The following is a 25,220-nucleotide window of genomic DNA, read 5'->3' as shown; positions in this document are numbered from 1 at the left end:
TGTACATACTGTACTCCTCTCAGGGTGATTGCACTGACTGTTCATTAGCAGGACGCTGGGCTTTAATGGCCTGCACACTTCTGTCGGCCGTAAATCTCCAAGACTCCACCCAGGTTTGCGCCCCTGTCTCATCAAAGGGCTGTGAAGAATGAAGTCAGTGTGATGAAAAAGCGAATGAGATTTATCTGCCTCTCTCCCCCTCGTCATCCTCCTCTTCAAGGCACCAGGACAAGCTTGTAAGCACAGGAAAATGACAAGTGGGATCTCGCCATGACACACCCGTAAATGTGACGAAGCCACTGGATGTGTTTGAGATGCTAATGAGCCTGCTGGCCACACACAGTAACATCAGTGTGTATCTCTGTCACATCTACAGTAAATGTGGTTAGTGTGAGTAAGTTGAGGACTGAAAGCAAAGACTCAAACTCAGATAAAAGTGAGGTTTACTTTGTCTGTTAAAACCAGAAGGAAGCAACAGACAGGCAGCTGTCAAATGCAAAAAAAAAAGAAAAAGGAAAGAGGCAGAGGTAGAAGAGAACATGTGGCTGTAGCACAAAGACATGAAGCCAAACTGACAATAAGGCAGCTAACTAGTCTTTGTGGGCAGGTATATATACTGTTTGTTGAGAGGCTGATTAAGGGGAGTAAGGGGACTACTACTGGACCTGCATGAAATTTCAGCAGTGGTGGAAGAAGTACTCAAATCTTTTACTAAAGTAAAAGGAGCAATACTACAGTGTAAGAATATTCTGTTACAAGTCAAAGTCCAACTCAAAATGTTACAAGTTTTAACATCAAAATATACTTATAATACCAAAAGTAAAAGTACTCATTATGCAGAATGGTCATTAAATATATATATGTTAATCTCTTTAATGTTGCAGCTGCCAATAGTGGGGCTGATTTCAACTACTTTATATACCACTGGGTAGCTTAATCTGTAATAATACTACATCATGTTCATATTTGTTTGTTTTTTTAAGATTATTTTTTGGGGCATTTTAGGCCTTTAATTCCACAGGACAGATGAAGTCATGAAAGGGGGGAGAGAAGGGGAATGACATGCAGCAAAGGGCCGCAGGTCGGAGTCGAACGCGTGGCCGCTGCATCAAGGAGTAAACCTCTGTAAACCCTTATGTTCGCCTGCTCTACCAACTGAGCTAACCCATGTTCATGTTCATATTTTAAGCGATGTTTTGTATTAATTATCTGAATCTGCAAAGTAACTAAAGTTATTACATAAATGTATGTGGTGGAGTGAAAAGTACAATATTCCCTTCTAAAATGTAGTGGAGTGAAAGTATAAAGTAGCATACACTGGGAAATACTTGAGTAAAGAACAAGTACCGCAAAATTGTACTTAGTTACATTCCACCCCTAAATAACGGTGACTGTAGTGACTGTAATGGCAGGACATGTTGGAACTGGAAGGCATGGATAATGAAAGGAAAAATATAGAGAATATATACATCCTAAACGATGGCTGTTTGACTGAAAGCACCTTTGTGTCAAGACGGTGACTTTTTTTATTAAGTGCATTTTTGTGACATTTTCTCCCTTATGAGTTGCTGCATTGTAATATGACAATTTTTCTTTTTCAGGAAACAACAAGAGCAACCTTCAACCTTGACTTCTCATCTTACTCCTCCTTTCATAGTACTGTAGTAGCATTAGTAATGATAGTTGTTGTTCTGGCACTTTTAAGCACAGCAGTTACCAAATGTAACTAAATGTCTTTTCCATTTATCTGTGGAAATTGAAAAATACAAAAATGCCATCATTGCTCAGTACTTGGAGGTTGCAGCGTTGCAGAATCCTTAATAAATATCTCAATTGAATGTCTGATATGACATCAGGAAAGATGCCAAGGATGAGAGTGCTGGATTCAGAGGGAGATGACATTCTCTTTGGATGTTTTACCAATAACTAGGCAGTCACAGCCACAACCTATTCAACACAAGTTGGATGAATCATTGCGATTATCTATTATAAACTGAGACCAGATATGTTACACTGCTGGTTGCAGTTCTAGGTCTTAATCTTTTCAGAGGGGCCAATTGACAGAAAATGTTGTTTGACAGTTGGATGATGTCATGATCTTACCAGCGAGTGTGGGGCAGTGGAGAGTGAAGACATGTTGCTGCGTCCCATTCATTCTGACCTTTTTTTTCCTGCAGTTCCAGGTCAAGAAATTTAGGTCAGAGAACAATGCACTCTCTCTCTCTGTTAGACCGTAGCGAGGTGCCAGAACCCCTCTCATGCTCCCCTCTGACCCTCATCCCAAGCCTTCACATCCAACCACTCAACACGTTACACTTGGCAGACAACACCAAAAACCCCTGTGGATTTTAGTTGGGAGAGCAATTTCATACCTTTGAATAAAGCAGGGTGGGGAGTCATCTTGTGGTTAGTTACTACAATTACACTTCTATCTCTATGGACTTTGAGGTCATGCTCTTGTCATTTTTTGCGGGAATTCAGGGTTTTTAAGAGGAAAGGCATATTTAAATGTTCCATTTTTTAGGTCAATAAAAATAAAAATGTCAGATTCTCCACTAGAATTGAATTCCTGACAGTCTAAATAAGGTTTTGAAATGGTAATAATCTATCCTTCATGTTGGTGGATAAAATTTACAAAAAATGTAGTTAAAAATATGAAATGTGAAAAATCCAGGTGTGTCTTTGTATGTATTATTTTGATTACATTTTCAGTACATCAGCTGTCAACATTATAAAAAAATAGTTAATAAAATGAGTTGTACATGGGCAGTTTTTTAATGATAGCAAGCCTGGAAACTATAGGCTTATTTGAAGCTAATGTACTTATTATTGTTCTGGGTTTGTACCTTCATGTTTGAATGCACTTATTGGAAGTCGTTTTGGATAAAAGCGTCAGCTAAATGAAATGTAAATGTAATGACAAACACTTAATTTGGCTTGTCTACTTACTGTAAAGTTTCAGGCTTAAAAGGGTTACTGCATGATCAGAAACTAGAGTATGCCAATATTATACTCAAGTAAAACTGTTACATTAGGAATCTTTAGTTTTGCAGCCTGATAATACAGCTTATTATCAAAAATAAATAGGCTATAGTACAACCACCTTCCTTACTATAGCCTTACTAGATTTAACCAGAAACAAAAAAAAAAAACACTCAGATAATTAAACCAAAATAACTGACAATAAATAACAACTGGACACCGCGGCGGGTGTAACCAGCAACAATAAACGTCTTCTGGCAGCAGAATAAAGCATCACCAAGGCAGACAACATGCACATGTATAACTATCACAAGTTACATCTATCTGAATTACTTTAGTGTGTTGTTGTACTCACCTACAGTATGTGAAGGCATCTTGTGAGTCTTAAGCACCATGAAGTCCTCCTTAATCTGCTCATGGTTCAAGTTCTCTCCTTGTTCATTCTCAAAGCATAATTTAACCAGTCCACTTAGTCCCAGTACAACAAGTAATCTCAGTAGTATAACCAGTCCACTCAGCCTCTCTGTCCTGGTATAACCAGTAATCTCTTTAATATAACCAGCCCACTCAGCCTCTCTGTCCCAGCATAACCAGTAATCTCAGTAATTGAACCAGTCCACACAGCCTCTCTTGTCCCACTGCGTTCCTCAAAGTTTTCAAACACTTTGAGCTCAATGAGGCTCTGCAGCCACTAACAGCAAAAAGGCCTCACACACCTCACTGAATGGAAAAGTTCCTCAAACACTATGACTATGTTACATAGCCATCCAGAGAAATAGAGTTTTGTGAACCCGATCGTTTTAATTAGCTTTGTATCAACTCATTTGGCAATGGCTTAAATGTAACGGACGTTCATTAATATAAAAAAAAGTTGCACACTAAAAGCTCTAATCATATTTGGGATACAGCTTTACATGGAATATAAAAAAATACCTGGTTATTCATATCATTGTATAGTTGTGGAATGTAGCAAAGTTGTCTATAGAGGAAAAATACATATAAATATGTGACTAAGTTTGCAGTAATTTACTGGCTACTAGTTGCATTACTTTTTACAGCAAGTTACTCTGAGACTTTTATAGTCAGTTAGGCTATGCCTTCAAATCAGTGTGATATAGCAGTATGTTGCCAAGTCATCAAAAGAAACACCAATTGCATCAATTATTATATTATTTATTAGTTAAATACACCGGTTAAAGTTCGTGGTCTTCTGGGTGGTAAAGTTCACTCATCAGTCGGTAAATGTATGACGGTGCATGTCCTCCAATGTTAGAAATGAACAGTGTGATGAGCTCAGGCGGGACATAGTCAAACACTGGACAGTGCACGTTCACCTTTGAGAGAATCTCCCCTGAAATACAAATTGTAAACTGTGAATTCCTCAGAAAATGAACCACAAGAGGAACATATTTTTATAAAGGGTTAAAAGTGGATGCTCTAAACATGAAGAGTTAGTTGAATGGCTGTTAGCAAGCATTTTGTGAGAATGTCAGTTACCTTCAGTGAAAGGAAGCACCTCATGTGGAGAGACAAACTTATGGAAGGTATCCTCTTCATTTGGGAACTAGGGACACAAAATAGTTCAACGTAATTTTGCCGTCAGCAGAAACTACAGACATCTGGCAAACTAGAGAGTCTTCTTACCTGAGGTGAGAGCTTGAACATTGGAGCACAAACAATCAGCGGTGTTGAGTGGTGCTTGGCTGCAAGAGCCAGAGTGTGTGTCCCATTAACAGCCCTCAGACCTCCGTTTGCTAGAACTGTCTGTGTACCAATGATGACCTGAAAAGAGAACATCACACAGGTTAACCCACGTGTGCTGACATGACCGTTTCAAAGTCTTCTGTGGTTTTAATTACCTTATTTACACGAGACATTACTGCAAATATGGCAGCGTCTGCAATCACGGTTGTTTCGATGCCGGCTTTTGAGAGACTAGTTGCCATCTCATGTCCCTGATGGCAAGTGAATAAATAAGATAAAAATGATAACAATCTTGTATCTTGTGTCTTTAAACGTGTTTTTCCTACCTGGCAGAAGGGGGCGCACTCTGCCACGATGACATGGAACTTGCGTTTGCGTGCAGCGTCTTTGAGGAAGGCCTCCACGGTGCGAGAGCGGCCAATAGTCATGATGACCTCATTAGAGTGAATGTGCTCCAGGGCCTGCATTGCAATGTTGTCAGTTGTTCCCTCTGAAAGGTGAAGTGGTGAAGGGAGAAACAGCTAAAGTTTTTTTAATCTCTCAGAATAAATACAGACTTTACTTCAGTGTAATTAATGAATATCAGCTGATAGATAAATGACCTGCTTCATAAAACCTACCCAGCTCGGTCAGCAACTCATTGATGGCCTCGATGACGTTTGCTTTGAGGGTGGCGAAATGCTGTCTGAAGTTCTCCTCACTGAGTCCTCCAGAGGTCAGCAGCTTGTGGAGAGATTCCTGCTGGTCCGTCTCTTCACTGCTGCCTCGAGATCTGCAAGAAAACAACAGAGCGAACAAGCTCATAGAAAGAGGAACTGTGCCAACTCAGCCATTTTTTGCAGAAACACTACATTTTTTCATAAATATTATTTAACTTAGAAGGTGCAAGACGAGGAGATGTAAAGAACAAACAATACAAGCACTACAGCAAATACACAAATATAGAATGACATGTAAGGGAAACAGCAGGTCACGAAAGACACATTGAAGGTACCACATTTGGGTCTGTATTTTCCTAGTCTTGCATTGCCAGACCTTCCTCCACAGCGCTGCGGAGGAGGGTCTGGCGAGTCCACACAGCATTCCAGGATGGGTGAAAAACTTGCTCTGGTTTATTGGCATTTCTTTAAACCAATCGCAATTGACTTGGGTGGCGCTAAGCTCCGTACAGAGCAACGGCGCCTCTGTAAAACAGCCTCGGGAAGGAAATTCTTTTGGTGGAACGTGTACGTTCAAAGGTTGTTTTGGTCGTGCAACAGAAAATTCAGATTGGACAGATAGTCTAGCTGTCTGCGATCCCTGCAGAGATCTGAGGAGCAGTTAACCATGGTTCTCATAAGGCAACAGACATCCGGCCTAAATGAGGGACATCAGGCGGAATTTCCGGCAGCACCGGAGCAATCACGGAAGTGGAACATTGGCCCAATCCCAAAGTCCGGACTCACAGACTCACGGACTTTGGTGAGCGTTCTCGCGAAATTCGTAAGGGTTTAGGGTTGTCCCAATGTGGAATTTCAAAGGGCGTGAGGGTTTGAGTACACACTTACAGAGCCCTTTCCGTGAGTCTGCATCGATGCAGACTTCACCAAAGGGAATTACCCACAGTTCAAAGCGTTGTGACGTTTACCACGGAGACGATAGGGAAATTCGGAAATTACGAAGGTAAACAACAGCACGACAAACGACCACGGAACGGACCAACCTGTTGTCCAGCTTGTAAAACAAGAGTTTGGAATCAGGTAGCCGTCTCCTGGGCCTTGGCCGTGTGGAAAGCAACAAACTTAAAATGAAAATTCCCAAACCGGCAAGTGTCAGCAACATCTTTGTTATTAAACGTCGCCAAGGTAACATGTGATCTCGTGAAGTGCTGTCCCGATCCCATTTCTACCTATCTGAGCCCATGTGGCCTCACACACTCACTCACTTAGTACCTGAGATCAATTAAGTCTGTGAGTCCTTAGTCCTTAGTCCTCAGGGCTCACTTTGGGAATGGGCCAATGTGTATATATCCTAAAAATGTTTCCAATAATAAATTAATAGACCAAATATTTATTTGGCTTTAAATTTAGCTGTTTTTCCCCCTATAATTGGTACCAAATTACATAGTGATTTCCCCTAGTCAGCAGACCTGTAACATGAACCAAACAAATAATGCTTCACATTATATAAAGAAAAAAAATGGTTTGCATATATTGTTGGGTTTACTTTTAAAACATTTAAAAACAGGGCTTTATTTTGTTAAATCTACTCTTATGAAAATATTATTTAGATTGGTTCATGGCATAGTCATCAAGACCAAACAACACATTCAAAAGATTATTCAAACCAAGAAAGGATGTAACCATAATAAAAGAAAAAAAAAAAAAGTCTGATCACCAATAATGGACACTGCTTTGTTTCCATAACTTAACAGCATCTGCCCACACGACTTTCCAGCACATGCTTTCTATGTGCAATTATTCCAGATCAGCATACATCAAGTTCATGGGCTATGTCAGTGCAGATAATCAACAACTTGAATCTATAACCTTTCTAGTGTAGTGACTGGTCTCAACAGCAGTCGCTCTGTTTAGTCCTCACCTGGCATATTCCTCTCTGACGATCTTCAACACCCGTCTAATCATGTTACCAACTGTGGTCTCTGATGGCTGGGCGGCAGTTATTCTCCTCCCCTCTTTACGGATTATTTCCATCAGATCGCCTGAAACAGAACATTCAAGTGAAAAAAAGATATCTGTAAATGCTTAAGCATTCATCCTTTACATGAATGGAGAGTGTAACACAGATGGCACCTTTCTGTACAGTTTACTCATTGCTTTTAATTTGTAATAAAGAAACATTTTATGGTACTCTGTATTCTCATTCACATGCACTGTCGTCAGTTAGCGGTTTCACTTTGCACGTTTATTCTATCTACATGCATACATAAGGTTTCCTCTGCGCACACACATATGTATGTATGTATGTATGCATGCATGCATGCATGCATGCATGCATGCATGCATGTATGTATATATATATATATATATATATATATATATATATATATACACACGCACATCATGTAACGTTATAGAGATTTATTTTACTGTGTACAACAGTAGGCTATATTGGGCACAAAGTACCCTTGGAGATTAATACAAAAATTTCGTATCTGTTTTGAGTGACCTGTCTCACATAGAAACCAAAACTACTAGTTCAGTTATTAATTTTATTAGAAACTCGTTTCCTTTAACAACGCCTTCTCTAGCTGTGAATTACTAAAAATATTAAACTATTACGTTACTCACACTTCTGACAGCTGTTGTAGCAGTTACAACAGGTTTGACAAATGTCCTCACTATTCAGCTACAATTAAAGCTACCTTTACGGCTGTAATGTCCGAATTAACCTTTAAATTAACGTAACAAACACAGTGGCATTAAGCACCTGCGCTGCTCCACCGAGCCTGGGCTGTGATTCTGCGGAGCAGGGCTGTCGTCTCTCGGGCTGTCTCCGCCGAGCCCCGCTGTGGTCCCGTCCCGCTCCCTCCACGCTTCAGGTAGGACAGAAACGCTTCGATTCTCTCCGTCAGGTCTGTTTCTTTGTCTGGGCCCGGCATAGTTGTTATATTAACGACGTGTTGTCAGTTTAGCTACAAGACATACCAACTACCATGCAAATATTGACGAGGAAGTACTTCAGGAGTACATCCGGGTGATTATGACTGCGCTTTCATTTGATTGGTGGACCGCTTCACGGGATCTATTGCGTCAGCAACTGTAAACTTGACAGTTTTGTGCACAGACAGTAGGCTCGTTCGAGATGAACTGCGCCTCGCCTGTAAAGTAGACGAGAGCAGGCGGCAGCAGCAGGGGGCGGTGACAAAAGTCCGCTCTCAAGTCGGACAGTTTTCCAGCTGACTCCAGCAGCCTTCAGGCTGAACAGGAAGTGACAGAAACACGGTGGTCCGATTCCGATTTAATAAAATGTTATCAGACCCCTATATCAGCTCATACACAGTCTCCAGTTTTATTATGACAAAGTAGCTGTCAAAATTCTCTACATGCGATCTGTTGCTGATTTTAATAAACAACAGACTGTAGATGATCCGTAATCTGAACAGATTTAGTCTCTCTGACTTTTAAACACAACTATCAGCCACACAACATGTGTTCTGTACAGAATAAGCTTCTAAATCAGACAAATCACAGTTAAAATCCCTCCGATTGAAAATCAATAAAAAGTTTATATAAAACGTCATCATGTTGAGTCGATTCTGAACCAATCAGCTGTTTGATCAGCTGAGAGGCCGGCGTTTCCCAGCATGCCCTGGGTCCACCTGCGTCCGCCTGGCTCTTGCAGTTGGTGAAAAGCAACTGCGCTACCTGCGTCTCAGAACTGCGGCCGCCTTGGTCTCGTGAGATTATCGTTGCCCACGTGTGCATGACGTCAGAGCAAGTCGGGATCAAGTCGGACACAAATCTAACCGGCAGATTTCAGAGCACTGTGCAGCATATTCCTGCTCAAATCGGCGGACCATCGAAAACAGGGCTTGGGGGATTACTTTTCACAAGTAAGATTTAACATTACCGTACTATTGTTTGTATTTTGTGAATATAATATTACCAGAGCGTTGAGAAGGAGCAAGGATCTTTGATATTACTGTACTGAAATCGTAGCCAGCTAGCTAGGCTATGTTTACTGTACCGGCCGGTGTTCACCCGGCTATGAACTGAGACTTAATCAGTCATATTCCATAACACTGACTTAGATTACAACGGACACAAGAATGCTATTGTAGAAATAAAATAAATATTACTGGTATAACATTGGCGAATTTTACACAAGTGCCGCAGACTGTATTACGACGCTGAAGTTGGCAAGTAGTTGGGAACTTAAAACCGTCCGATTCAGCAGGGAAACATAATTTAGATTGCTGATCCTCCGTTTTTTGAACCTCTTAATAATAAATTGAATTTATATAGCGCTTTTCATGGACTCAAAGTCCGTATTGAATGAGTGTTAGTCATTAAGGTAAATTATTAATTATGTCTAAAACACACTTTTAGATTTGTGAAAGCTTTATCTATTTGTGAAAATGCAATAAAGGCAGATTTTACTGTTTTTTTCATATGTAGACCACATTGGACCAGGTCCAGATCCAAAACCACAATACCTAGACTTGTTAAATCTAGACTAAATTATCCCAGAGAGTCTAAGGACTCTTAAAAACACAGTTTCAGATTTGTGAAAGCTTTATTCTATTTGTGAAAATGCAATAAAGGTAGATTTGTTTGTTTTTTTCACATATAGACCACATTGGATCAGGTCTAGATCCAAAACCACAATACCTAGACTTGTTAAATCTAGACTAAATTATCCCAGAGAGTCTAAGGACTCTTAAAAACACAGTTTCAGATTTGTGAAAGCTTTATTCTATTTGTGAAAATGCAATAAAGGTAGATTTGTTTGTTTTTTTCACATATAGACCACATTGGATCAGGTCTAGATCCAAAACCACAATACCTAGACTTGTTAAATCTGGACTAAACTATCCCAGAGAGTCTAAGGGGTCTTAAAAACACAGTTTCAGATTTGTGAAAGCTTTATTCTATTTTCTGTCTATTATTTGTGAAAATGCAATAAAGGTAGATTTTACTGTTTTTTTTCTTTTTCAAACATAGACCACACTGGACCAGGTCCAGATCCAGTATTGTGGTTTTGGATCTGGACCTGGTCTACATATGAAAAAAACGGTGTAATCTACCTTTATTGTGTTCTCATAAAGACAACAAAGCTTTCACAAATCTAAAAGTATGTTTTAGACATAATTAATAATTTACCTTAAAGGTCCCATGGCATGAAAATTTCACTTTATGAGGTTTTTTAACATTAATATGAGTTCCCCCAGCCTGTCTATGGTCCCCCAGTGGCTAGAAATGGTGATAGGTGTAAACCGAGCCCTGAGTATCCTGCTCTGCCTTTGAGAAAATGAAAACTCAGATGAGCCGTTTTGTACGGTGGCCGGGAAGTGCAATGCAACATTACAAAGAATGAAACACTTTTACATTTTGGAAAACAAAATAACATTTTGGAAAACAAATTTACATTTTGGAAAACAAAATAACATTTTAGAAAACAAATTTACATTTTGGAAAACAAAATAACATTTTAGAAAACAAATTTACATTTTAGAAAACAAATTTACATTTTGGAAAACAAATTTACATTTTGGAAAACAAAATAACATTTTAGAAAAACAAATTTACATTTTGGAAAAAAAAATAACATTTAAGAAAACAAATTTACATTTTCAAAAACAAAATAACATTTTCGAAACAAATTTACATTTTAGAAAACAAATTTACATTTTGGAAAACAAAATAACATTTTAGAAAACAAATTTACATTTTCGAAAACAAATTAACAAGATGCAAAACACTTTTACCAGTCCCGAAACAAATTTACAAATGACAGATTCTTCACGGAAGGGGAATGTACCACATACCGAAGTGAGTAGGTTTTGTATACATGTGCGCCTTGACTACGGCAGTTATGGATCGAATGCGTCAATAGAGCGCCATCTTGGAACAGGGGAGGCACTGCCTTATATACTGTCTATGGGCCGTCCTTAATGCATCAGCGTCAATGTAGGCAAAGGTCTAACGGAAATAAAATCACTATAAATCGTCAAAATCTCATGCGATGTTCTAGTTTTTTTAAACAAAAAGACAAAGAGACTAATTAATGTGTTAATACAAAGAATATTTATTATAATCAGTTCACAGATATGAGTACAAACGGAAACTTCACCCTTCTGAACTAAGAGGTTCTGCTTCAAAGTGAAGTTTAAACAGACTGAAATGTCCAGGCTCACTCCCCCACTAATGATTCATTTATTTCTGCATGTATTTATTTATTTAACGAGACTTAAAGTCGTGTTTCGTCGTCCACAGTCCGAGTCCCGCAGACTCCCTTTAGGAAACCTGTGATTTAAACTTCAGCAGGCTGTGACAGTCCGCCCGTTCAGTCCTGGATCTGATTCTCCCGGGCTTCCCTTCCCTCCAGCGGCGCCCGCATAGCGGCCTGGGTCTCCAGCTGCCGTGGTGTCGGTTTTTGGGTCCCAGGAATGGGCAGTGAGCTCCAGGTCCTGCAGCTGCAGACGGACTCAGCGCCCCCTGCTGTAGCCCGATCCGGCCGCGCTGTCGATACGTTCCCTGTGTTTCCGTCAGGTCCGCGTCATATAAAAACTCCAAACACCGACCACACGTAAAGTCACCATAAACTTCATTCACGCCATATACTCACTCACAACAACACAAATTGACTGCGCTCACCAACAACACCTCATCACTTCCGGTATGGTGGTACATTCCCTTCCGTGAAGAATCTGTCATTTGTAAATTTGTTTCGGGACTGGTAAAAGTGTTTTGCATCTTGTTAATTTGTTTCTCTAAAATGTAAATTTGTTTTCGAAAATGTAAATTTGTTTTCCAAAATGTAATATTTTTTGTTTTCCAAAATGTTATTTTGTTTTTTAAAATTGTTTTCCAAAATGTAAATTTGTTTTCTAAAAATGTAAATTTGTTTTCGAAAATGTTATTTTGTTTTCCAAAATGTAAATTTGTTTTCTAAAATGTTATTTTGTTTTCCAAAATGTAAATTTGTTTTCTAAAATGTTATTTTGTTTTCTAAAATGTAAATTTGTTTTCTAAAATGTTATTTTGTTTTCCAAAATGTTAATTTGTTTTCCAAAATGTTATTTTGTTTTCCAAAATGTAAATTTGTTTTCCAAAATGTAAATTTGTTTTCCAAAATGTAAATTTGTTTTCCAAAATGTAAAAGTGTTTCATTCTTTGTAATGTTGCATTGCACTTCCCGGCCACCGTAGTTTTGGAATCTGCTTGTTATGAGGTCATAACAAGCAAGGTTACCTCCCCTTTCTCTGCTTTGCCCGCCCAGAGAATTTGGCCCACCCATGAGAGAGAGACATCATGGCTTTCAAACGAGCAAAGTGGCAGTTGGTCAAGGCCCTCCACCTTGCCACTCCCACTCTCCTCCTCAATAGCTTCAGACACAGAAATGGCACATACTAAGGAAAGCTCATTGTAGGACTGGCTCTAGTGGCTGTAGTTCTGCACCAAAGCTGAATTTCGGGAAAGAGACTTCAGATACAGTATTAGGGGACCACTAAGGTCTATATAAAAGCATCCAAAGAGCACCATGTCATGGGACCTTTAATGACTAACACTCATTCAATACAGTAAGAGGTTCAAAAAACGGAGGATCAGCAATCTAAATTGTGTTTCCCTGCTGAATCGGACAGTTTTAAGTTCCCCTTAAATTTCCCCTTAACTGCCGAATCGGAAGCTGCAAATCGGATGCCAACTTCAGCGTCGTGACTGTATTATCAGTGTTGGGCAGTCCCCCCTTGTAGCTTTGCTAGTAACTTAGTATTTTGGTGGTAGCTTCACTATTTCCTGAATCAAGTAACTTTTCAGTACCTTAACTCCTTTATTTATCAAGTATCTTGGCCATGTAAGCTACACTTTTCTTGTCATGTGAAATTAGTGAACTAGCCTACTGCTGTGTTTGGGTCACTTAGCTTGCTACATGTGACTGGGTGGTAGCTTTTGTGTAGTGAAGCTTTATTCATGGCAGAGTAACTGGTAGCTTAGCTCACTACAATTTCCAAGCAGCTTGCCCAACACTGTATTATTCACATGTAATTCACCCCGACAAAAGTAAGATACCTCTCATGTCTCATACCCACCCCACTTACTTAAAATAAAGGCAACAGAACACCTGACAGTAAAATGGTTTGCAAAACAAGCTTATTCACAAATTAAGCAACTTTGGTTCATTATCAACAGATATGCATCAAAATAGGAGTTTTGTTGAAGAAAGGTTCTAAGAAATGTGAAGGAAGAAAATAAGCTTGACCTCCTTTTGAAATGTTTCTGTGTAGACTCTCCTAAATCTTATTTTTTTCATTTTGAAGGTTTCCCAAGAACAAAGATGTGAGGAAGAAGTGGGAAGTGGCTTTGAGGAGAGAAGGATTTACTGCCGTGTCTGTGTGTGTGTGTGTGTGTGTGTGTGTGTGTGTGTGTGTGTGTGTGTGTGTGTGTGTGTGTGTGTGTGTGTGTGTGTGTGTGTGTGTGTGTGTGTGTGTGTGTGTGTGTGTGTGTGTGTGTGTGTGTGTGTGTGTGTGTGTGTGTGTGTGTGTGTGTGTGTGTGTGTGTGTGTGTGTGTGTGTGTGTGTGTGTGTGTGTGTGTGTGTGTGTGTGTGTGTGTGTGTGTGTGTGTGTGTGTGTGTGTGTGTGCGTGTGTGTGCGTGCGCGTGTGTGTATGTCCATGTTCCAGCACTGCAGTAGTAACTCTAGTACTTTCTTGCACCAAGGGCCTGTTTCAGAAAAGCAGAATATATAAATCCAGGATAACTGATAAAGCGAGGCTTGACCTAGTCTAATCTGTGCAGCCTGGCTTGGTGCGTTTCACGAAGGCCAAGCCAGGCTGAGGAGGAGCGACTAGGTTGAAGTCAGGCTGAAGTAATTCAGATAGATGCGCGTCCACGGCTTTCCTCAAAAGACCGCGAGGTCGATCACAGATTTACTGATGCCGAAATGGAGAATACGCATTGTTCATACTTTATACAGAGTGAGCAGCAGCTACTTGTGGAAGTATGATGACGTGAAACACAATATTTGTATAAAAAGAAAAGAAACATGGCCGCTGTAATAAAACAGCGAGAGAAAGCGAGGCAGACGATCACACTGAAGAAATTGGACTCTAAAATCTAGAAACTATAAAAGATAATTAAGTGATAAATTCCATGCACACTGTAGTGAATGGAACAGAGTATATTCATCTGTTAATCCCCCCAGCAAAATATAAGGTCAAAAACCATTGAGGTGTCCTCTCCCTATTGTCATGAATGTACAGTAGCCTACATCCCTATATAGTTATCGGTCCAGTGAACTAAGTCTATAATGGTTTGCAAAGTACTGTGCTATATCTACTATTATTGGCAGCCGCCACATATGGCGGAGATGTTGCTACTTCTACCCTTAAGAACTGAGTATTGTGCTACTTTTACCTTTACCCTTAAGAACTGAGTATTGTGCTACTTTTACCCTTAAGAACTGATTATTGTGCTTGTTAAGTGATATTATGAAGATCTGCTGTGTGTCACTGGTCCATGAGTTTGTGTATGTATTGTACTGCATCTGTATTATTTGTGTCCCTGTACCATTTTTCTTCATGTGGACATAAATAAATGGTTAAAGTGTGTGTGTGTGTGTGTGTGTGTGTGTGTGTGTGTGTGTGTGTGTGTGTGTGTGTGTGTGTGTGTGTGTGTGTGTGTGTGTGTGTGTGTGTGTGTGTGTGTGTGTGTGTGTGTGTGTGTGTGTGTGTGTGTGTGTGTGTGTGTGTGTGTGTGTGTGTGTGTGTGTGTGTGTGTGTGTGTGTGTGTGTGTGTGTGTGCAGATAAAGTTCCATGACAATTCAAGACTTAAATTCTGGCATCCCAGAACTAATTCTAAGCTTTATATCTGTACCATAACCTTACTCTACACATGTAGTACTAAGTCGTATCTGTCATCAGTCTGACAATATTAACACTGAAACTGAAAGCACTGGCAATGGCTTACAACCGCCTGGAAACACTATACATACATTATATGTGAATACTGCTTGTTGGCGGGACTGTAAATACCTCTGTTTGTTTGGGTTTCATGAACTCTAGCCTCATGGTGTGTGTGTCTCCAGGAATAAAAATGTTGCTCTCCTTGCCTCACACTGGGTTTTCGAGATTGTGTATAGTGAAGTTTATCTGTACATTATTTCTCTGATTGTCTTTTGTCAGATAAACTTCACACACACTCTTTCCCTCTGGGTTCTGTAAAGCCCTTTGTAACGGTGTTTTGAAAATTGCTACATAAATTAAGTTTGCAGACTTTTCAAGGGAGTTTGTGCAGTTTGAATAAAAACTCAAATATCTTAATTCATATCGATATCACAATATTCATAATCGATATCACAACATCACATTTTGTCAATATCGTGCAACCCCCGTGTGTGTGTGTGTGTGTGTGTGAGACAGAGAGAAAAATATTAAAATCTTCAAGTGAACTCTAATATAATCAAATATTGTTTCTTAAACTTATTAAAATATCTGACTTTACTGCCAGTAGCCTATCTTTTTCTGCTTTTCTATCATATTTATAGTGTGTGATTTGCAAAATACCTATATCCTACATCACATATCATTTCAGGGGACAGTCCCCGTTTTTGGTTGCCTGTCCCTGGCTAAATACAGAAAAAAACACCTCTGTCCCCGTTTTGTTTTTGAAGACACAACATTAGAAAATGTCCCTGTCTTTCTTCCTTTTCGGGGATTATGTTCCCCGTTTTGATCTCGGACGTCTGGTCACCTTATCATATATCAGAATATTATATTAGTTATGTTCACTATGAATATTAAAATACGCCGAACCATGTGTCTTGTATCATAGCTACGTGTTGATCTTTGCAGCAAAAAAAAAAAACGCGTGAAAATCAGTTCGGTATTCAGTGAGGTATGATTATTTAAATGCGCCTGACAACACGTTGCACCTGCCAAACAGATTATACTGAGTGGAGCGGGTGACCTGTCCAAGATGGCGGCCCCACGGCTCGTCAGCGCCAGTAGGCAGTAGCGGTCGATGCGGCGTCTACTCTATATTACGTCTATGGTGTCTTCAGTTTAGTGTTTTATGAGCGCCATAGTCTACCTAAGCTTCTGTTCAGTCACCAAAAAGTATGCCGTTGCGTTGGTGTGCTCACTGAAATTACTAGATAAACATTTTTAGCCAACATAGTATAAAGTCATTGTAAATGTAAAGTGTATCAAGGGTCAGTAAAGTTACTCAGTACTTTTAAACACGAGGAAAACAAAACATACAATCAAAAAACATGCAACGCCTAAACTCACGTTCATAGGCCTACTGAGCACAAACTTGACTTCAGAACTAACTAATTCATTAACTTATCCTTCTTCCCTAATTTTTAGCCAGATAGAGGCAAGGCAATCTCAGCATGGCAACTATTTATGGCCATGACATTTTGTACAGATATTAATGGTCCACGGTTCAACCTACTGACTTTGGTGATCCTCTGACTTTTCCTATAGGTAGCGCCACCATGGTTGACATTTTTGGCTTTGAGTGAAACTTCAATCCAATCCAATTTTAAATTGGATGTATGAATTGTGGTCATACATTCATGTTCCCCAAAGGACAAATTGAAGATCTGTTGGTCTCGCCAACTAAATCTCTGAATAAAATCAATCCACTCCACTCTTCAGAGACCAGTTGAATATGGGTCATTACCAATTTTTGATCCTTTCGTGATATGGTAACTTTAGACTTAACTCCAGAGCATAGAGATGCTGTGTTTTCGTTGTATCACAGATGGGATCTATGCATAAATGTAGGCCGGTTGTGGAATTCTGTTATTGGCACTTTTGTCTATATTCTAGTTGTTAGGCATGTAACGATCTTCTTGTGATTTCACCTTCATGAGAAGTTTTTCTTGTGTCAAAGATTCCAAAGTTCCTCTTGGTGATGTTTAGCACCAGGGCATTGTGGGTGACTCTTCTCAGATGGCAGGGCTGTGTTGGATTTATTTTCCTCTCTTAGTGGATGACCAGGCTCCCAGTCTGAGATGGTGTTGTAACAGGGAAGGTGATGGGATTCTCATTGGTCATCAAACTATGATTTCCCTCAATCAAATCCCTTTATGGTCTGTGAAATCCAAAAATTTGCTGGTGAACTGAGGTCATTTATAACGACGATAATTGCAATGTTGCAAGTACCCTCTGAGAGCTCACCTTGATCCACGATGTCCAAAACCTGCCTTAAATCTACATGAATGATGGGACATCATATGGTGACTATACGCTTTGAGTCTGTATAGTTCCACTAGTTACATTTGTGACCAACAAGCAACATGGATAGCATTTTATTTCTAAAGAACATATGAAACAATGAAACTCTTTGATGCATCAAAGTAATAACATAGCTCACTCGCCCTCTGTTGTGAAGCTTTGATTACATACGGGGGCCACAATGAGCCTCTGTAGTACTGTAGCAACACTGTAGAATGCTTTTAGTTGTTTTTTTAGAAAGGATGTGGTCAATTTGCATGCACTTATTGGAAGTTGCTTTGGATAAAAGCATGTTCAAAATTGATGAAATGACTCCATCCTCTCTTCAAAATGCACCAAGGATGTAAACAGCTGTGGTCATGTGACCATGTAACACCAAACAGGTAAAACTGCTCAAATCTGATTCGTTGATCACAAATTACACGTGAACTTTGTACTTAATAACATGTAGAAAGTCAATTTATAGTCTGAAAATAAAATTTCACTATTGTGACCAGCAGAGCAACCAATGATTAATGATCAGGTAATATTCTCAAGTGGTATAACTGAACTGTTAAAGGAGATTATCACAATGTGTATAAAAAAAAATCAGGTAATATTCTGAATATTTGTTACCGTTTACACATAACAGCCGGCTACTGTCCGACAGACGGTGCCACATCACCAGGGTCAGTTTTAAACTACAGGCAATGAGACTGCTGAACTCTTGAGCTCATTACTTGACACTTTACCTTTTTATATACTCAGTTTTACTGTAAAACAGTTCTCACCTCTGTACATATATATTTTGTCTTCTCATTATGCATACATTTAGTACCGTTTGTAATACTGTACTATTCCTGTTTACCCTCAATTTATTAATCACCAATACTATCTAATGTACATTATTTTTTACGATATATTTTATTGCTCATCTAATTTGCACTTCTTGTTTAGATTCTCATGCTATTACTTGTGTGATCATTTTCCTTTCTTATACCCATTTTATTAGCATTGTTGGGAGCATGAGACCGAAGATCTTCATTCCAACGACTGCTTCCCTGTAACTGTTGTTCATGATGAATAAAGACCTTGCACCCTAATATACTTCTATTTCTTCCAGTCCCAATTTGAGTCTAGCACTCACAGTACTGTGATATTAAAGCCTACATCTGTGGGATGGTAAAATGCTTTTTAAAATCCAAAACCACCTTTCAGACCCCATACATTAGCATCACAAATTGGAAATGCATTTTAAGACTACACCATGACTAATGTAAATCCATCCAATATTTTATTGAATAAAAGCCCAACACAAATTTACAAAATTTATCAGTCAACATAAAAATCATTGATTGCGCACAATGCGCATGTCCATTGTTAAAAATGTACCTCTGACAGATGCCTCAATTAATCCCTGCCAAAAACAATCTGAATATTTGCAACCACCCACATTCCCATGTAACCCAAGCCTCAAAAGCATTTCTAAAGAAGCATGCTGGATGGATCGGCACTGTAATTAGCAAGTGATATTTTGAAAATTGTGTGTGAATAAAAGGGGCGCACGACTGAAAGGAAATTTCAGAAATGGTTTGGATTGCCTATTTCACATTTCCTGTCAAAACCTCTGACAAGAAAAACTTGCACAAATATATATATATATATGAATTGTATCATAAAAGTCAGGTGGTTAAATTACTCATAGCCATATACATGAAATATAATGCTGCAAACTCCTAAGGACAAGGGTTTTGGTTTCTGGCTACCATTGATTTGTGACAAATTGTTTTTCAGGTGTTTCACAAACAAAAACTAGAACGTGCAAGAGCATATAGAAGTGACCTAATTTATAACCAAGAGAATATTACTATGAAAACTCACAACCCCCCAAAAATAAACCTTTAGAAGCAACTAAGTAGCATTTACAATATGAAAACAAACTAAAGACACGGTTAAATTTAGCTACCAAACATGTATGCAAATTAAGTGAAATAACACAGAAGTGGTTGCTATCTTTCCCATCAAAGTAACAACAAACCACTTTTTCAAATAGCCTTCACTTGATAAAAGGGCACCAAGGATCTAGTTTGCTTGGCATGGCAAAGAATGTGTACATCAACAGAAGGGCAAAAGACATTCGCTCATGGCACATCCATTCAAACTGAGCTCAAAATCAAACATCATTTTAACTGGTTGAAGGAACAAGTTCTTATTCAGTAAGCTGCAACATTCAAAACAGTGCAGACAGAAACGTAAAGTACCATGAGATGGACGTATATCACTAATGCAGTGACATACGCCTCCCACGTCTCACAGTGCACTTCTCCCTACAGCGCTTCTCATGTTTCAAACCACTAAATAAGGAAATGAAATTAATTTTTTTTTCTTTTTTTCAGAGGACAACCTTGGTACTCTCTCTTACAGCCGTGAAAAATAGAATTTGAGGCCGTCAACCCCACTTGCTGTTGTTTGCTGAAGCTAGTCCAAGGAAGGTGGATGTTTGGATGTGTTGGCTGACCGGCAGGCATCTTCCCCCGAGGTAAGGAGCTACGGGTTGTTCTACTCGATCAGCTTCTTTGCCTTGAAGAAGCGCCGCAAGTAGAAGACCTGCCATGTAGCCAGCCCAATGAGACAGCACATGGAGAATATGCTGAAGTACAGCACACGTGTGTTGGTGGACTCTGGAGTGTGGTGGAAAAAAGAGAGGTAGTTGTGTTATTGGTCAGGAACTAATACATTTTGATTAAACAATGAACTAACCAACAAAACCAGATCATTTTACTCTCATTCTCTTGGGTAATTACAACCTGACACTTGCCAATGCTGGGAAGACACTGTGCATTTTTATTAATCTTGTATATTGCATTAACTCACACTACACATTTTGTAAATCTGCCTTTCTGCACAGCCAGACTTATCTACTTACACTGAATGTCAACACACATACAAGAAGACCGTGAAAAGACAAGGCAGTATTACTTTGTGCAATTCTGCTATGAATGTAAAGTAAAAATATGGAGCTGCAGATGGCTCGAAAATGCACACAATATGGTCTGTATGTTCTTCTGCAGCAAAGTTCAGATTTATTCACAACAGTCAAAACTGCAAGTTTAACCACAAGTAAAATACTACTGAAATAATAAAAGCTCAACAGCTCATCCCAGCATGGAGGAAAACGGATCGTGGAACTGCTCAAACTGCAAGACAGTTGATCATAATTTTTAACATGAAGTTATTTATGTGCTGTCTTACTGTCTAACTGCATCGTTTTCTTACCATTGGTGTCCCGCATCTCCTCCTCTCTCTTCTTCATGTAAGCAAAGTCATTGACGATGGACTCCGACAGGTCCTCCAGTCGCCTCAGCTCGACCTCGAGAGGCTTCAGCTTCTCCACCTTGGCAATCTGGAGATACAAAACGGAAGCTACTTAAACCACCAAAAATAATAAGTACTCTGTAAGCAGTGCCCTTACTTATACTTTGTCCAGTAGGTGTCGCTCTTCGGCTGTGTAGTAAAGTAAAGTGAATGTTACTTGTATAGCCCAATATTACAGATACATAATTTGCCTCAAAAGGGTGTACACCTTGTGTTTGAACAGACTGTTTGCTATTTACTCCTGTTTACTTAGGCTGGTGAGAAAGCTGCCTTGTGAATTAAACAGCTGCACCACCTGAGAAGGTGGAGCACAAAATAGACCAACCACAGGATTATGTGATATGAATGTGTGACGTGTACACATTTAAAAGCTGAGGTGAACTAATTTCCAAGATCTATCTGATGGTTACGGCAACCATTTTCCCTGATGTCGAGTTGGCATCAGTCTGTCATTTTATTTACGGTGGAAGTCCAGTTGCAGTCTCTCAACTAATAATGCTGACATCAACTATTTGTGTGTGTGCTCTTTTAGCACGACTTGCTATTAGCCACAAGAATGAACATGTCTGTGCAGGACAGGTCACCAAACCTGTCTAGTGAATAAGTAATCCATATTCTCGAAATCATTTAAATATTGAGCCATTACATTGAAAATCATTTAGATAACATGAGCCTATAATTTCTGTAGCCTACTCCGTAACAACAGACTACCTCAACGCCTTTCTTGTCTCACGTTCCACTATCAACACTGCTGTCTTCGGACAAAAAGTCCCGTCCTGAGATCGATGAGGTTGTCAGACACTTTCAGTAACAATCTGAGCGTGTCAGTAGCACCAAAACAATATATAAAATCACTTTATTGGACAAAAATGAAGGCTCTACAACTGCCCTATTAGGTTACATTTCAGCTCACTTTGCGCAAGCCCGTCATTCTGATCTTGCTCAATACTGGACCAAATTCAAAGATTTTTGGTGACGTCTATTAGACATAAATGCATGGGGAAATGAGACCCAGGTTAAAAAAAAAAAAAAACACAAAACAAAAAACAACAGTAGTTACCCTTTAAACTAATCGGCAACAACGCATCGGTCTGACTTTCGTCTGAAATGAACCAAACTATACCTTAAATTGCGCAGCAGCCCCTGACGTTAACATTTGCAGGCCCAGACATGGACATTTTCCCCATTATGGAACTTGCATAGTAAAATCTGCCTGATATACAGCATGCATCTGCCAAGTACACATTACCAAACATTGTGTAACGGGGACTCTTTCTGCATATTTACCCTCTACCAATACATCATGTATTGAACAGCTTGCAAATTTGTTCAAAGTAACACACCCATCTACATAGGTGAATACAAGTTCAGCTCCACCCTCTCACCCACAGACAGGCAAGCCCTCTTGAGCACTCCCTGAACATCCACCTACACACTCACTCAGTAGAAAAGAACGTCATGTTTGTGCACAATGTGTGGGAAGCGGGCGATTCTCAGCTTACAGGGCTTTATCACTTCGGTATTATTAGATGTTGCATGAGGCAGCCACAGTGCCAAGTGCGATCCATTCTCAGAAGGGCTACCAAGTCATGGAAGTGATGCTGCACAACGATGTGTCCCTATATAGAAAAATATTGAATGAGGTGGAGGCAAAGAACCATCTCCACTGATTTCCATATTTTATACACTGGGACACCTTGACGTTATCATGTTTTGACAATGGACACTTGACAATGCCACTAATACAGCACAAGGCATCCACATTGTTGCCAGCAGGAAAAATTATTTAATGTGACATGAATGTACATAAGGTCATAGAGCAGTAAGTTTGTGTTTCCACAGTTCGACTTGATTTATTAATCTCATGAAGTCATTGCATATTTCGATGTTGTGCAACAGTTACAGGAAAAGGATTGAATGTCTCTTAAATCTCCTGAATTGGAACTCATTTAATTTGATAAATTACGGACTTTATCCTGACTAAGGGCGTACTTGGAAATGTAACCGAGTGCAACAATCTACAATTCTTGGGTGCCCTCTAACACGCTTATCACGCTGAGGAATGCTGGCCCTTCATTAAAATGGAACTGTAGCTTACCAGGTTTTTAAAAAACTGGAATAGTGAATATATGTAGTGAAACCCCTGCTGCAAGACCAATGTACCACATCTATTGACCTAGTATACAAGCTGTAGACAGACTGTCTTTGTCTGCTGTATCTGTACCATTCTAGTCTCGCATTGCCGAGGAGGGTCTGGCTAGTCCACACAGCATTCTGGGATTGGAGAGAAACATGCTGTGGTTATATATATATATATATATATATATATATATATATATATATATATATATATATATATATTTCGGACTCCCAAGGCATACCTCTTCATAGTTTTTCGCCTCCACACCATGCTTCATGTCCAGATTGACCAGCTGGTCAGGCACTCTTCCAGTTCCTAATTGAAAAGAGCAGAGATTTAGCATCATATGCAACTAACTGAAATACATTTTAAATTGTGTTCACTAACAGGTGCTATGTAAACCTGGATATAGTTCCAGAAATGCAAATTTTTTTTATTTACATCCTAACTAAGAAACCAACTAAGAAGCTTTTCACTGTTATTCCATTTATACATTAGTTTCCACTCAGTCCTTCTATGTTATTTACAACAAATGCATAGTATTTTCTCTCTCTCTAATGTGAAGTATTACATAAAACATGACATGTGGTTCATTTCCATAAATTCACTTCTCTAATTTCAAAACCATCTATTAATATGACCACACACACCAAAAAATAAATAAAAAAATAAAAATAAAAAAACGTACCCATGGGTGATTTGCTTTCAAAGCAAACCTCAAACATGTCATAGTCCTCTGTGGTGAATGCAAACTTTCCTTTTGTTGCATCTTCCTTGGAGTAAAGAGTGTGGCTGGAGGAATCTGTGATCTTAATATCAGCAAAACAGAAATGTTTTTTTTTTGGCAGCTTTTAAAACATGGAAACAGAACCTTATTGGGAATCTTTTTTTATGAGGACACAATGGGTTAATAACATAAGGAATATACGCCCTTGTATAATGTATGGAGGAACACAATACAGTACATAGCCTACCAGCTGTCGTTGACATGTGGCTAATGTGCTAACGTTAATGTCGCTAGCTTGTGTCTGCAAACTGAATGGCCGGTAAGACTGACGTGTAACAGCAGCAGAGCCGAGCCGATAACGGTGACGGGATAATTTCCCATGGTGTAACACACAGTCATTGTTGAATAAACACCAAAAATGTGACAAAATTGGAGTGCATTGGCGTCGGAGTAATTTGAGTTTGCGTCAGAATAAATTCCTAACGATAATGTTAGCTAGCCAATTAGAAACTAAAACCAGGAAGACGTTTGTCGGGGCCTGCGTTAGCTACAATGCTAACAACAGTTGTCACACATTTCAGCCACACTTCAACGATATTTAAGACTGCTTTAATATAAGCTATGATTTCACTTGTAGCGGCTAATTTAGCTAAGATTACTTAAACATGGCTAGACGTTAAAAGACTGAAACCGTTTCGGCCTCAAAATAGACTAACGTTAGTTAGCTGTGTTTAATGTAGCTAGCCGGCTATGCTCACCTTCAGATTAGTTTTGGTGTTCGCCTGTTCCGTTATTTCATACTCCCCCGTGACAAGGACGTCTTTGTGGATCTCCTCCCGTAAACACTTTCTTGAGTTAACCGGTAAAAAGAAAGAAATGCAAAACACCGATTCAATAAGAACCGGTAACAACAGTAACGCAGCGAGTCGAGCCATGGCTACCCTCAACCAACCAGCCCGTGCCAGCCAACCAGTTTAACACCGAGTTCCAGCTCACACAACCGGCCCGACTGAACCCTCCAGCGCCGCCTCTGACCTGGAGGGAGAAGTACAACTAGTCTTCTTCCGTAAGGTTAGATAGTTCAACCTGTGTTTTCATGGCAGAATAAATCTGCTTGGGGCCCCTGAATGTCTGGGCAGTTGCTCACTTTGCCTGGTTATTTGTCCGACCTCGCCTGTGAGTGGTCAAGCACTGTGGGATAGCTAATTAAATTGGCAACGTTTGAAAAATATAGAGATTAGAGATAGGCCTGTGATTCGATTTGAGCATTGAAGCTCTTTACCTTTCAACCACACTGTCTTCATCTGCAAATAAAGCTGGCTCAGGTGCCATCATATGATGACACATAAAAAGTGGTCTCGGAGAGATCAATATATTAGGCTAGTGTGGAGAAGCAGCACTGAGAC

General features: G+C 39.5%; 2 protein-coding genes across 2 annotated transcripts; both read right to left on the bottom strand.

Moving 5' to 3' along the window:
• Positions 1–4,139: 4,139 nt before the first annotated feature.
• On the bottom strand, positions 4,140–8,503 carry eif2b2 (eukaryotic translation initiation factor 2B, subunit 2 beta). Its single transcript, XM_039780896.1, has 8 exons — positions 8,116–8,503; positions 7,267–7,387; positions 5,307–5,458; positions 5,013–5,176; positions 4,842–4,937; positions 4,627–4,764; positions 4,480–4,546; positions 4,140–4,333 (listed from the first exon to the last, which is right to left on the bottom strand). The coding sequence occupies exons 1-8, from the start codon at positions 8,285–8,287 to the stop codon at positions 4,176–4,178; spliced, it is 1,068 nt and encodes a 355-aa protein (XP_039636830.1). The 5' UTR covers positions 8,288–8,503; the 3' UTR covers positions 4,140–4,175.
• Positions 8,504–18,844: 10,341 nt separating this feature from the next.
• tmed10 (transmembrane p24 trafficking protein 10) lies at positions 18,845–24,808 on the bottom strand. The gene is made up of 5 exons (XM_039782206.1): positions 24,573–24,808; positions 23,776–23,896; positions 23,329–23,402; positions 20,849–20,975; positions 18,845–20,253 (listed from the first exon to the last, which is right to left on the bottom strand). Exons 1-5 carry the CDS (start codon positions 24,747–24,749, stop codon positions 20,132–20,134), a joined length of 621 nt encoding a protein of 206 aa, XP_039638140.1. The 5' UTR covers positions 24,750–24,808; the 3' UTR covers positions 18,845–20,131.
• Between the last annotated feature and the right edge of the window lie 412 nt (positions 24,809–25,220).

This window comes from Perca fluviatilis, chromosome 18 (genome assembly GCF_010015445.1).
Source record: "Perca fluviatilis chromosome 18, GENO_Pfluv_1.0, whole genome shotgun sequence".
NCBI classification, from domain to species: domain Eukaryota; kingdom Metazoa; phylum Chordata; class Actinopteri; order Perciformes; family Percidae; genus Perca; species Perca fluviatilis.
The sequence above is the reverse complement of the archived record's forward strand: the minus strand, read 5'-3'. Positions and strand labels throughout refer to the sequence as shown.